This window comes from Etheostoma spectabile, chromosome 18 (genome assembly GCF_008692095.1).
Source record: "Etheostoma spectabile isolate EspeVRDwgs_2016 chromosome 18, UIUC_Espe_1.0, whole genome shotgun sequence".
Classification (NCBI taxonomy): domain Eukaryota; kingdom Metazoa; phylum Chordata; class Actinopteri; order Perciformes; family Percidae; genus Etheostoma; species Etheostoma spectabile.
In genome coordinates, this window is record NC_045750.1 from 9,569,899 (window position 1) to 9,584,677 (window position 14,779).

At 44.4% G+C, this 14,779-nt stretch overlaps 1 protein-coding gene across 2 annotated transcripts in view; it reads right to left on the minus strand.

The window, feature by feature from the left end:
- LOC116706654 (single-minded homolog 1) overlaps positions 1–2,799 on the minus strand; it is a 10,846-nt gene extending 8,047 nt beyond the window's left edge. For both annotated transcript variants that reach the window (XM_032543591.1, XM_032543592.1), the window contains exons 1-2: positions 2,660–2,799; positions 1,381–1,811 (exon numbers count right to left, since the gene is read on the minus strand). In XM_032543591.1, coding sequence (XP_032399482.1) covers positions 1,381–1,555 — 175 coding nt within the window. In that variant the 5' untranslated portion in view covers positions 1,556–1,811; positions 2,660–2,799. The remainder of the gene's footprint in view (positions 1–1,380; positions 1,812–2,659) is intronic.
- Positions 2,800–14,779: the final 11,980 nt, after the last annotated feature.

Genomic DNA, 14,779 nt, shown 5'->3' on the forward strand with positions numbered 1-14,779 from the left:
ACACACACACACACACACACACACACACACACCATCAAGCGAGAGGCGTGCCCGTTAAAAAGGTCTTTTTAGTATTTAAGCATGTACAGTGGCTGCCACATGTTGTACAGGCTGCAGACATGAACCTCGTTAATCTGGTGGTGTGTTTTTACGAGATGCGCCGGCGATGTGCCTCTTGTCACAACTGCAGTGTAGACATTTAATCTGGAGGGATGACATCACTCATACCGCAGGATGATATTTTAATTCATCATGATACTCCAGATTTTTTTTGAAACGATTATTGTAAAAATGCAGAATTTGAATGCCTCCTTCCATTAATCCACCAATTTGTCCATCTTTTAAATGTTCTTGTGGTCCAGTAAATCCCTCAGTTTAGGCCACTATTTTCAGTGTAAGTGAAGCAAGGAGCCAGTGCTGCTCATTGAAATTCATTCAGTTTCATGAAGCTCTCATGGAGCTCGGGTATCATCAATAAATTAGGTGCTGCTGTAAATGGAAATAAAAAAAACGGTCTTCGCCATCGGACACAGTTGGAGCCTAGTAGTAATATTAACCCCACCAGATGAGAGGATGTAGAAAAAGGACCTACAACTAGAAATAATGTTGTTGGGTGGATGGGTACATACTATTAAAAATAGGACGAATAATTTTTTTTTTCTATTGGCTAAATTTAAAAAATAATTTTAGTCTGTCTTACATACTTTTTTGTTACATGACAGCACAATATCAATATGTCGGTTACTATATAGCAGCAGAAAAGTGGACTTCTGGTTAGATTTCATGGCAGATAATTAGTAACATTTTTCTTATACAAGAGAGGCTGTGTAAGATTGTGTGTGCCTCCTGCTTACATGACTTTAGGTGATTAGAAGCCTTGCAGGGCCTTTTAAAAAAATAATTGGTAAGTCTTGTTCTCAGTCACGCAGTCAAATAAGCCTGCAGAGACCCGTATAAAAGATGGTGGCAGATCGTCTCCTTTAGACACACTGAATTAAAAACGACCATAATCCATTTGGAAAGACTCCCTGTAGTTTAGGGGGAAATTACTGTAATGTTCCTGTAATATTTCTTTATGAATCAACGTGGGTCTGTGAGCGCGGGTATATTAACAGTGTCCTACTTCATTTATTTTTTTATTTTTTCGGGGGTTATCTTGACATCACTATTATTATTAGCACTAAACTGATTCCTGAAATTATTATTAATACAAGCATTCACACGTCTCAACTGAAATAAATGATAGTGGGATTACTAAATTATAACAGAATCATATTGATTCCTGGAATATTGATTTATATAATATAATATGATATATTAGACCATATCCTGGCTTTTACCCATCTTATCGTTTTTCTGTTTGTTGACTATTTCGCTCACCCTGAGGGAAAACAATTCTCATCTTCAGGTAACTCGTGGTCAGTCTTATTATGGAGGCTTTGTCCAGTTGAGAGGTGATGGCCGACGGTAAAGGCAACATTTTGGCCAGTTCATAAAATTCACTGTTCTCCTTTTCCCGTCTAGTCCTTGCTGCCGTTTTGGATTTCTCCTTCATTTCGGCACCTTTTCACTGTATCCTTCCTTGTTTGAGAGGGTGGGCGTTCACATCAGCAGTTTCGCTGATTCCTCTCCGCTTTGACTCCTTTTCATTGCAGATGTTTATCAACTATAAAATGTGGAGTTTTAAAGTAAACAGTCGAAAATCCAAAAAAGAAATGTGAATATCCCTGGTACTCCTGATGGCGGCCAGTGACGCTTCAACTGGTTGTAGTTAAACCGTAAAGGTGCTGCCGCGGGATCTCATCCATGACCTGCAAAAAACACAGACAGAAGGAAATATTAATGCATCATTGCATGTTGATCTGCGAAGGCTCACGTTAAGATGTAACTGTCTCGTGTATTGTTTTAATGTAAGGCTGATGCAGGCCTGAATGCCATAACAACGTTTAGGCCTACACATCAAGCATCTATCAAAACAAAAGTCCGATTTATTGAAGATGACTAAGCTGTTCAGCATCACGACAAAAAGCAGCAACAATTACTTTCATAATTAATATGAAAACAACAATAAAATTACATCATCAAAAAAAATAAAAAGGAATCAGTGCAATTAAAGACCCCTAACAATTCCCTGAGTAATATAATCTTATGGAGATATACATATATGTAGCCCAACTATTAAACAACGTTTTTACTTTCATGAAACAAGCTCACCCATTGGTCAAAAACCAATTTCAAAATGTGGTGATGGGCACACTGCAAACATGTCCATCTCAAGTCACTCTAGCCACCAAGCAGCCTTTAATTGACTTCTGCCAATGAGGTGAAATTACTCTGTATTGTCTGTTGCTTCAGGGATGATGAAACACAGCACCATGTTGTTGCAAATAACTGCAGTAGTAGCCTATCGAGGAAATGTCTTTTGCTCTAGCACAGTTCCTGAAACGTGTGCAGCTAGGTTGGCAAAAAAAAAACAAAAAAAACATCCAATTTCTTTTCACTCGTTTTAAGAAAATAACATTTAACATCCAGTATAAGATGACCGAATCTTTGAGACATATTTATTTACAGTATTCCAATCCGCGCTGAGATACACTGTATATTTCCCTACATCTGAATCGATAGTGTGGCCTTACGGGCAGCCTGCTGGGAATTTCACCTGTCCTGATCCGGGTTCACCAGTCGTCCCAGTTAAGTTTGGTCTCTGCTCCTCCTGGATTTCCACCTGGAAAGTTGAACGGGCCGTGCGTTGCATACACCTCTCCAAATTATAAGGACGCGCGCAACGAGTGGCATTCGTGCCCAACTAGCCTCTTCTCCTCAACTATCTCAATGTCCCTCTCTGGAGCTGCTCGGGACCCGCCCACCGTGTGCCCACCTCGCTCTTATTGGATGGAAGAGCTGAAAGTCATTTTGTGATTGGACCTTTACCGTGGGCGTCGATTTGGTACTGCAAGGCTCGGCACTTGTCCGTGCCCGAAGTGAGCTTAGATGTGATCTTGTCATTAACGTTAGGAACACTGATCAAGCTGAAATAAATAGATACATCAGCATAAAATGGCACATCAAGGGAATGTTCTGGGCTAAATACAAACAACAAAGATCGTTTGCTGGTGATTATTTTAAGAAAAATATCCAGACAAAAATAAATCTTCTTTATTCCAGAGAAAGAGGAAACAATCATTTGTTTCCACAATTAATTCAGGCAATTAGGCAAAAAATATGTAAATCACATTTCTTATGAGTTATTTGGACCGAAATGGAAAGTGTCATAGCCTAATCAAGACAAAAGTATTTTTTCATTTAATCGCTGCAATGCATTTCCTCAAATATTTGTTGAAATACGAAAAACAGGTGCGAGTTTGGTGACGATTCTAGTAATAAAAACAACAGAGGAATAAAAAACGTATGTTACTGCTACTGGAAGAAAAACATCTGTTGATGTTCTATCGTGCTGCTGCTGATAGTCATCTAATAAATAGGCCGTAAATCCCCCCCCCCCCCCCCAGAGTAATACTTTGAATATACTGGGTATCGTCACATATAACTGTAGATGGATGCATTTCTAATTTTACCTCTTATCAAATTTACCCTTTAGTCAACTCACCCCGGTTTGTTCTAAGCTATTTTGGACCTTGGGTTTTATGTAAAAAAACAACAAATGCAAAACAGTTTTCTCCCGGCTGACAGAGCAGTGTGCCCGTGTCCATGGCTCATGCAATAGTTTGGTGTCCGTGAAAACACGTTTATATGAGGATTAATTTCCATGGTTTGAATCAGATGAGAGCGCCGCTGCGCATGTAGTTTTTTAATTAGGTACCGGGTGTTCAGATGGAGGAGGAGGAGGGGGTAGTTAGAGCAGCGGGCGCGGTGACGGGGGCGCGGACGCATGGCGGTGAGCTCATTACGCACATAATTAGCCCTTAAATTGAAGCTGCATCCTGCCATAATTGGAGATTCTCCTGCTGCCTGGGAACAGATATCGCTATCTGTCTCCGTTTGTGTGTGTGTGTGTGTGTGTGTGTGTGTGTGTGTGTGTGTGTGTGTGTGTGTGTGTGTTAAGGAGTTAGAGAGAGAGAGAGAGAGAACTGCTAGACTCAAAATTAGCCCTATAAGGATATATTTTTTCTCAATTCTGACAAATAATACAACAAATTGGCAATTAGGGGACCGCCCTGACTGGTTCTCAGGTTTTCCCTTTAAAGCAAACAATATGTTGCTTCATCCTTCACATCTGATGATTATGATCTGAAGTCTTTGAAGCTAACACATGCTCGGATCTACTTGATATCTCTCTGTGACGAATCCCTCATCATTGGATCTCATTTCCTTCCTATGTTTTACACGAGCCACCCATAGGTCAAAGGTCACCCCGGTTTGTTCACTTGTAGATCCTTTTCCGTGCAAATGATTTGAATTCCATACTTATTTAAAAACAACCATCTCTCCTGTCACATTCAGTCCTCTAAACCTCTTTTTTACGTGTATGCACATGCACAAAAAACATTCTTACAAATTAAACTCTAATGAAGATTCAGCACCTACGGATATAGCTTAAGGCAGCTTGCTATCATTTGTGTCCCCTCTGCAGTGACTGACAGCCTGTCAGGGATTGGGAAGTTCTCTAAAACGTGGTCCACACGTGCCCGAGTATTTTTAAGAAAAGGGGTTTTCCTTTGTTTGTTCTCACAAAAAATCCAGTCCACACATGCCCTGTTTAGAAAAATATACATCCACATGAAAACCCAATTTTGTCCAGTGGCCACTGGCAGTATTTAAAAAAAAAAAAAAAAGATAAGACAAGATGTGAAAACCTTTATATGTCCCACTGTGGGGAAATTGCGGATCCCTCTTTGACCAAGAAAGGGGTCTCAATTGAAGCACTTTCAAGAGCATGCCAAGCCAACAGGCGGCGATATATATCCCCAGTCGTGCAAAGAAGAAGATGTTGGCCATTTATAAGCCTGAAAACAAAGCTTGTGCCGGATGACTACCCAGCAAGCAGAAGTCCGAAGGTCTCTAGGACCAGCTATGTTGGCGGCAGGGTCTGTGTCAAGGCAGTGTTTGATTATGTATCAGTGACCTCCATAGTGCATTCTAAGGCCTCCCTTTCATAAAACAGAGAAAGAGCAGCTTAACAATTATGAGTTAACATGTAAAAAGTCCTGCAAGTAAGCCTGTTACCAGTACTAAATGTCGTCTCACAAAGTAGATAGCGGCGCACACTCTGACATTAAGCCAAAATCCATATCCACACAACAACACACAAACAGGCTTTCTAAAAGCCCTGGCCAGAGTTTTCCAAAAGCTCTGTTTACAGTGACCTAAAACATCGTTTGTGTGTGGACGGAAGGACAAAACGCATAGAAAAAGCTACATAAAAAACCCAACTTGTGTACGTGTGGACTAGGCCTCAGAGTATGTGTTTTAAGCGGCTGGTAGAAGATTTACCATGCCCGGACAGCCTGTTAATGCCCCACCACAGGCTGCCACAACAGGGGAGCTCGCTTTGCTGTCCTTCCAACCCCTCCCTTCCCTCGCCACCCGAGTCTCACCCGTCTTTCCATTTTTATTGTGTTTTTACAAATCACGCTTCTCTGTGGGAAGCCAGGCCTGAAATTCTCCCCAGCATGAAAAAAAGAGCCGGTTAGTGAAGGTTATTTAGGGAAAGGATTTGAGGAAAAGGTGGAAAGGAGGTGAGAGGATGAAGGTGTCAGTACTGCTCAATGAGGAACACGGTGCATCATTTCCTCTAATGAGCTCTCATAATGAGTTTCTGTTTTAATGATCTGGGTCAGTGATTGAGCATGGTGCCCTTGTGCAAGGCACTTAAAGACTTCAAAAAAAGCACATTTTCTCACAATTACCTCTAGTGGCATCCAGTCAAGCAGACAGACTGAAGAGTTAAGATTCAGTACTTGATTCTCTTCTTTTGATCATTGCCTTTTCAATGTAACTGATATAATTTTGTTTGGTGAGCTTAAATCAAACAAAAGCAGAAACCTGAGGACATAAAATTAGTTTAAGACTAGATTTTTGTTTTTTTTGTATTAAGGTTTTGAGATAACCGTCTCTCAAATTGACAGTTTAAAAAAAAGGATAAAAATCAATGCAGCAGAGATATCATCTTTTGTATTCCACGCATTTATTTTCCTTGTGAAAACCTGGTGCCTACATTACCCACAATGCAACGCAACGGCCGAAAGTTGGGTCACAGATGTGTTATGCTACTAGTGGCTAATATAACATTGAGCCGCTAGCTTCAAGAAGAGATGAGGAGAGGCCAGAAGTCTGGTAGATCACTTCTTTCTAAGTCCACAACCCCGATTATTTTTCATTTTCAAATTTGTAAAGCAAATTTATTACAAGTTTTTTTTTTTACAGCTCCTACAAAATCCTTTATACACCTTTTTTACATATGCAGTAGTACTCCTCACGACCTGTAAACACACTTTGCTTACAAACTAAATGCCAACATATCTTTCCAGAAAGGTTTTTACCAGTTACTCCTGACGATACACAGACTTTGCTAGGTACATTTTTCATCAGAAGTTTTTCTTATAATTGGATTTGAGAGCTGACATTTGAAAATGGGCCACCAAAAAGCAAACCTGGAAAACAAACAATAAGCTGTGACTTTGGTCATTTTTGGCTTTAAATGTTTGATTACTGCTCGATAACCGACTGCTGGGATTTCCTGAATGTGTCAACAAGGACAGCCCCTGTTCCAAACTAAAGTACCATACAACACTGGCATACCTTCTCACTAAAGGTTTGAGTCTTTGAGAAAATTTGCCATGAAAACATGACCCTCCTAGAAAACAAATCAAAACGTTATCCTTTCAAAAATGTCTTCCATGTACATTGGTTAGGTACAGTTGTTTAAATTGTTGGTGGGCCCACACTGCAATGGAGATAAACCATAACATCTCCTCCACTTTCTCTTTCTCTCATCTCTCCTCTCTTATACGCTCAATAATAATTTCACTGTGGAATAATGCATCGCTAATAAAAAATTCAAATAACCTAATTAACCTGATATGAGATCCTTCATACTGGGAATTTGAATGGTGGGAGAGATATAGTGTACATATATATATGTGGAGGAGAAGAGACGGTATGGATCATTCAGCTGACATTGAGGAAATGGCTACAAGATGTTAAAAAAAGGAAAGAGAGATGAAAAACAGTCAATTTTAAATGTGTTAGTAAAAGATTTTACAGAGCGAGTGAAAAAGCAATGAGACTGAGGCCCCATGTTGGGTTACACTCTGTGCTCCGAGATTGAAACGGTCGGGCATATGTAAACAGGCTGCATGTTTGACCAAGATTTTCCAGTTGTGTTTTCTGTAAGTTATTATGGACTTTTTGTTTTGTTGTTTTCCCTTAAAAGACAGAAATATTATTTAGTACTCCCCGCCTTCTTTAGCTGTTGGTTTTGAACGAGCCACTTTCTTTGGAGAGTGATGGTTGGAAATGTGTTATTTTTCTCCTATTAACAGCGACTCTCTCCCATCAATTCTTGCTTTCTATGTCTTTCTGTCAAGGCCCTTCACTGAGCCCATCTGCTGTGTGCGAGCGGTAATTAACCACACTGCCATTTCCTCTGTGTGCGCTGAGTTTGAAGGTGCATGGAGTACACGAGTCAGCCTCGCAAGTTCATCAAAATGCTAATTCAGCCCAAATTAAAGTTGTGAATAACATTACACAGTTTCCTGTGCAGACAAATTGATCCTTCCATGATCTCTCTCTCTCTCTCTCTCTCTCTTTCTCTCTCTCTCTCTCTCTCTCTCTCTCTCTCTCGCTCTCTAGGTGATGAGTGTCTGGGGAGAGAGAGACTTTCCTCTTGGGTGCATAATTGCCAAAGTGGAAGAAAAACAGAAACTGCTTACAAATTAACTAATGAGTTAGAACGATTGTGTCTATGCTAACAGTTTTCTCCACCATCCTCCATCTCTTCGACCGCTTTCCGGTGTCGGTCGCGGGCAGCAGCTCCAGTAGGGGACCCCAAACTTCCCTTCCCGAGCCACATACCAGCTCCGACTGGGTCCCAGGCGTTCCCAGCCAGGTTGGAGAATAATCTCTCCACCTAGTCCTAGGTCTTCCCCGGGGCCTCCTCCAGCTGGACGTGCCTGGAACACCTCCTAGGGAGGCGCCCAGGAGGCATCCTTACCGATGCCCAACAACCTCAACTGGCTCCTTTCGACGCGAAGGAGCAGCGGCTCTACTCCGAGCTCCTCTCGGATGACTGTGCTTCTCACCCTATCTCTAAGGGAGACGCCAGCCACCCTCCGGAGAAACCCTTTCGGCGCGCTTGTACCCTGGATCTCGTTCTTTCGGTCATGACCCACTCTTCATGACCATAGGTGAGGGTAGGAACAAAAATTGCCCGTAGATCGAGAGCTTTGCCTTCTGGCTCAGCTCTCTTTTCGTCACAACGTGCATAACAGAATGTAATACCGCACCAGCTGCTCCGATTCTCCGACCAATCCACGCTCCATAGTCCCCTCACTCCGCAACAAGACCCCAAGGTACTAAACTCCTTCACTGGGTGAAGGACTCACTCCTCTACCCGAAGAAAGCACCCCATCGGTTTCCTGCTGAGAACCATGGCCTCAGATTTAGAGGTGCTGATCTCATCCCAGCCGCTCACACTCGCTGCGAACCGATCCAGAGAGTGCTGAAGGTCACAGACCGATGACGCCATCAGACCACATCATCTGCAAAGCAGCGATGAATCCTAAGCCCACCGAACGCAACCCCTCCCCGCCCCGACTACGCCTCGATCCTGTCCATAAATATTATAAACAGGATTGGTGACAAAGCGCAGCCCTGGCGGAGGCCAACCCTCACCTGGAACGAGCCGACTTACTGCCGAGAACCCGGACACAGCTCTCGCTTTGGTCATACAGAGATTGGATGGCCCTAAGAAGGGACCCCCTCACTCCATACTCCCGCAGCACCTCCCACGTTCCTCCCGGGACCCTCTACGCCTTCTCCAGATCCACAAAACACATGTAACTGGTTGGGCATACTCCCGCTCCCTCCAGGATCCTTGCCAGAGTAAAGATCTGGTCCGTTGTTCCACGACCAGGACGGAATCCGCATTGTTCCTCTTCAACAGAGGTTCGACTATCGGCCGAACCCTCCTTTCCAGCACCTTGGAGTAGACTTTACCAGGGAGGCTGAGGAGTGTGATACCCCTGTAATTGGCACCCACACTCTGGTCCCCCTTTTTGAAGAGGGAACCACCACCCCATTCTGCCACTCCTTCGGCACTGTCCCGACTTCCACGCAATGTTGAAGAGGCGTGTCAACCAAACAGCCCCTCCACACCCAGAGCCTTCCATTCTGGACGGATCTCATCAATCCCTGGGGCTTTGCCGCTGTGGAGTTTGTTGACTACCTCAGCGACCTCCACCAGGGAATTGACGTAATCCCCCATCATCCTCCAGCTCTGCCTCCACCACAGAGGACGTGTCAGCTGGATTTGGGAGTTCCTCAAAGTGCTCCTTCCACCGCTCTATTACCTCCCCAGTTGAGGTCAACACGTCCCCTCTACTGTAACAGCTTGGATGAGTCCCCCTTCCCCTCCTGAGTGGCGAACGGTTTTCCAGAAGCACCTTGGTGCCGACCGAAAGTCCTTCTCCATGTCTTCTCCGAACTTCTCCCACACCCGCTGCTTTGCCTCGTCGCACGGCAGGCTGCAGCCCTTCGGGCCCGTCGGTACCTTGCAACTGCGTCCGGAGTCCTCTGGATAACATATCCCGGAAGGACTCCTTCTTCAGTCGGACGCTTCCCTGACCACCGGTGTCCACCAGGGTGTTCGTGGGTTACCGCCCCTTGAAGCACCTAAGACCCTAAGACCACAGCTCCCCCCCGCAGCTTCAGCAATGAAACTTTGACATTGTCCACTCAGGTTCAATGCCCCCAGCCTCCACAGGGATGCACGAAAGCTCCGCCGGAGGTGTGAGTTGAAAGTCCGTCGGACGGGGGCCTCCCCAGACGTTCCCAATTTACTCGCACTACGCGTTTGGGCTTACCAGTCTGTCCGAGTCCTCCCCCACCCCCTGACCCAACTCACCACCAGATGGTGATCAGTTGACAGCTCTGCCCCTCTCTTCACCCAGTGTCCAAAACATACGGCCTCAGATCAGATGAAACGATTATAAAATCGATCACTGACCTTTGGCCTAGGGTGCTCTGGTACCACGTACACTTATGAGCATCCCTATGTTCGAACATGGTGTTTGTATGGACAATCCATGACTAGCACAGAAGTCCAACAACAAACACCACTCTGATTCAGATCAGGGAGGCCGTTCCTCCCAATCACGCCTCTCCAAGTATCCCATCATTGCCCACGTGTGCGTTGAAGTCCCCCGCAAACTATGGAGTCCCCACTGGAGCCCCATACAGGACTCCATTCAAGGTCTCCAAGAAGGCCGAATACTCTGAACTCCTGTTTGGTGCATATGCACAAACACAGTCGAGTTTTCCCCCCCATCACCCGCAGGCGTAGGGAGGCGACCCTCTCGTCCACGGGGTAAACTCCAACGCAGCGGTGCTCAGCCGGGCGTGTGAGTATCCCCACACCCGCCCGGCGCCTCACACCCTGGGCAACTCCGGAGTAGGACAGAGTCCAACCCCTATCCAGGAGTACGGTTCCAGAACCGAGACTGTGCGTAGAGGTAAGCCCCACCAGATCTAACGGTAACGCTCCACCTCCCGCACAAGTTCCGGCTCCTTCCCCACAGAGAGGTGACGTTCCACGCCCAGAGCCAGCCTCTGCCGCCCGGGTCTGGTCCGTCGAGGGCCCTGACCTTCGCCGCCACCCATATGGCAGCGCACACCCGACCCAGCGGTTCCTCCCACGTGGTGAGCCCATGGGATGGAGATGAGGGTGCCACGTAGCTTCTCGGCTGTGCCCACCGGGCTCCGGGCAAACCCGGCCACCAGGCGCTCGCTGACGAGCCCGCCGTCTGGGCCTGGCTCCAGACGGGGCCCCGCCTCCTCCGGGCAGGGTCACTCCCTCTCTTCCTCGTCTCTCATAGGGTTTTTGAACCACTTCGTCTGCCCCTCACCTGAGACCACTTTGCCATGGGAGACCTACCAGGAGCACAAAGCTCCAGACAAACAGCCCTCAGGTTCATAGGGACACACAAACCTCTCCACCACATAAGTGATGGTTCCCCCGGAGAGGCAACAGTTTTCTTTATAACATAAATATAATCATAACACAACATTCCAATTTGCCCTTAAAGAAATATGGATTCCCATTATATCTTCCCCTGCTTTTCAATACGTCACATGCATATCAATCCATATTTGTTTGTGTGCATGTACTGTACCTGGTATGCTCCTGCATTGTCTTAGAGTGTGTACATATGTGAGGAACCAATAAGCTGTTGTGCGGATGCTCTGACACAGTCCAGACTGTATTTACCCTGCTCTACAGCTGCCTCAGCACCCCCATGCACTGATAGGGACATGGAAACAAGGTTTAAAAAGTCCTTTCAAAATGATAGTATGTAATGACTGCTTCAGTTTTTTATTTTATTATCACCTGGTATTTGTTCTCACTAACCTTGCGTTTTACACATTGTCACATTTCTGCTGTCTACAAGCTTTAAAACGTTAAGCACAACATAAGTTTGTACTGCTGAAAGACAGATTAGTGGCCTCTCCAATAGATTAGCTGTGTTAATTTATGAGAAAAAAATCAGCAATCCACAATATGCTCCTGATGCAACAGAGGCAGTGCCAAATGCATTTTCTTTAAAACAAGAGCAGCTTGACATTCCCGAAGGTTAAATGACAGGGGGACACTTATTTTAGGTACGTACTGTAGTCTCTCTCTCTCGCTCTCTCTCTCTCTCTCTCTCTCTCTCTCTCTCTCTCTCTCTCTCTCTCACACACACACAAAGGGATAAACTTCTCGTGGTAATGAAAGCCCCTGGCGTTCATCACTCTGTTTTAAGCAGTGGTTATTGAGGCATTAAATATGTCTACACAGGGCTCAGTGAAAGGCTGCCAGATCAGTGTTCTCCTCTGAGGGGGCTCTGTTTGCATACAGACAGGTTGGGGGATTGGGAACGTGCACCGAATGGAGTCTGGGAGTCGTAACTGGGTGCCCACCACTCTGGTGTTAGTGCCATTATGGGATGTCACTGTGGGAGAACTGCGGCTCTTCAGCAGGATTACTGAGATTCTTGCTGAAATTGAGCGGAATTGGAAATGTGGCCGACGGATTCTCTCCTGAGTGATTCATGCAATATACTGCACACACACACACACACACACACACACACAACACACACACACACACACACACACACACACACACACACACACACATACACACACACACACTCTTACATTCATGTTCAAACAAATGCAAATGTGCATTTACACAAACATTTTGCCACAAGGGAACTCTGGTGTTTTTGTGAAAGAAAGGTATACAGGAGGCTTTCAGCAAATGTCAGTTTGATCAACTATGAAATTTCCCCTTGTTCTTTTGTTTTGATTTATTCTTACAGCATGACGACAAATGCAAAACAGCACTGGTGCATACCTCAGCAGCCTCTACTGCCTTGGGTGCCCGTTTGCATAGTGTGAAATGTAGTGGTTTGTTGTGTTTTTAAAAACTCAGCTTGCAAATCAAATTTCCCATAACAAGCAATACAGATTTGAATTGTATTAAAATTAAGTGAACTGAAATGCGTCTACAACGTGAAGGTAAAAACTGAATTTAATTCTGAAGCATTGTCATGCCAAAATCTGTAGGCAAATGTCCTACAACAGCTTTTTATAGGGCATTTTGAAGCAATCTGGGGTATTTGAATATAGTCCAGTAAACTAGTTTTGTTTAGCATTGTAAAACTGAGTGACTTTTGTTCATCTGAACGTGCATGGGAGCGTTACTTTTACATTATCAGCAAAGGCCAGTGTAACTACATAACTCAATAAGACTTAAGGTATAAGAAAGGGACTTTACAGCTCAGTAGCCTCCTTTCTAATGGGTTGTGGGGTCAATGTGCTGAGGCCACACTCCCTTCCTAGGTCCCTTCTCCCGTGTCATAAAATAAACATGCTGGGTGCGACCCTGGTGAGGGTGAACATTAACACCCCAGCCTCTGGCCCGGGGGTCAGCCAGGGGTCAGGAGCCTGTGGTGGAGGGAAGGACGGAGATTATTCTTCCACACTGACAGAGGCATCAGAGTTTATGTAAGAAACTCACACCCCTGGTTGTATGTTAATTCTGTCTAAAGGATTAATGGCAGCAAACAGACTCTTTTAGGTCAAAATGGTGTTTTGTTTACTCTGATCAGGCTGTGAGACTGAAGATTTACAGATCTTATTTATTTAAATTAAATTATGGATTGATGTCACATTTAGAAACTACTTTTTTTTTTTTACTTTAATAATTACAATTCTAAAGATGTGAGAGGATTCAGAATTTATTTGAATTTATGTAAGGGACTAATTGCATCAGCGCTTGTACCAAAAGATTCAACAGTGTATTTCAGACAACTTTTTTTGCTACATGAGGCATGAAAACAAACTGTAAACACAACTCTAAAATATGATTACACTTCAAGTTGATAAAGTGAACATGATAGAAAACAGGTGCTTCACACACAACAACTTTATCAGTCATTTGGAGTCATGTTTCTGAACACCCAATTTTAAGAAACAGACATCAGCACTAATGGAGAATCTGTGGGCAATCGGACAAGACTTGGAGATCAGAAGTGGTCTTTTTCCGTTTTTTGTCAGACTAGCAGTCAGTCATGTTTAACTGGTCTTTGGTTGCATGCAGGAAAACAGTCCGTGTGAAGAGCAAAAGTCGCAATGGCCAAAATCCCATTTCAGAACCCATTAGAACTCCCAAAACACCAAAAAAATGAGTGGAAATATGCTAAAACGCTCCATAGAGCCGAGGGAAACTGTTGGGTTGGGTAAGTGAGCCTTTCACATACAAGAAGTCCTGTGACTCATTTTTCCATACAGAAAATGTATTGTATTCACTATAAGTAATTATAGCCGGAAGTGTGCATATTGCGTCCCAGAGTACATTTTGAGGTGTTGTCATGAAATGTTTGTTGCACGTCACAGACCAAGAAACCAGAAGAGGCAGAGTAAAGAAGCGTGTGCCTCACCCTGGTGCGTTATTCAGCCTGACATTCACCCTGACTGTGGGGAGTCACAGATGTCGGTCATGGCTAAACAGCTATTGTAGAGAGCAGACACGGACATCAGACCTGCCAAAGACTGGTCAGACTTTTTATTGACAGTAAGAAAGAGGGGTAGAGTGAGAAATCTAAGACACCATTGACAGCCATTCAGGCAGAGGTCAAACCCCACTTGCAAATAATTCTTTAGGTTTGCATTGTCTTTTGCAAACTATGCTTTTTGGCGGTGATTGTATATTCCACATACAATGTCAATCTAGGTATACTTGGCTAACAAAGCAACTGTGATTACCATCCAGGAAAACAAAAACAGAAAGTGGGAATTTATGAGCAACTTTAAGCCGTAGGATTTATTTGTGCTTTTAGCCTATCCACAGTGTGCTTACAAAACCTCCCCCTGCGACAATTAGGGGGGCATAGATCACATTCTTGCCTTTGCAGAGGCCTGATAATAGCATACGGCTTTGGGACATCTCATTCGCATTGGAACGGTCTGGAAGATGCTTTGCTAGATGGATTTATATGTTGCCTGCACTGCTTTCCAGTGATTGAATGTCTGTGTGCATGTGTTGAGCTGACTC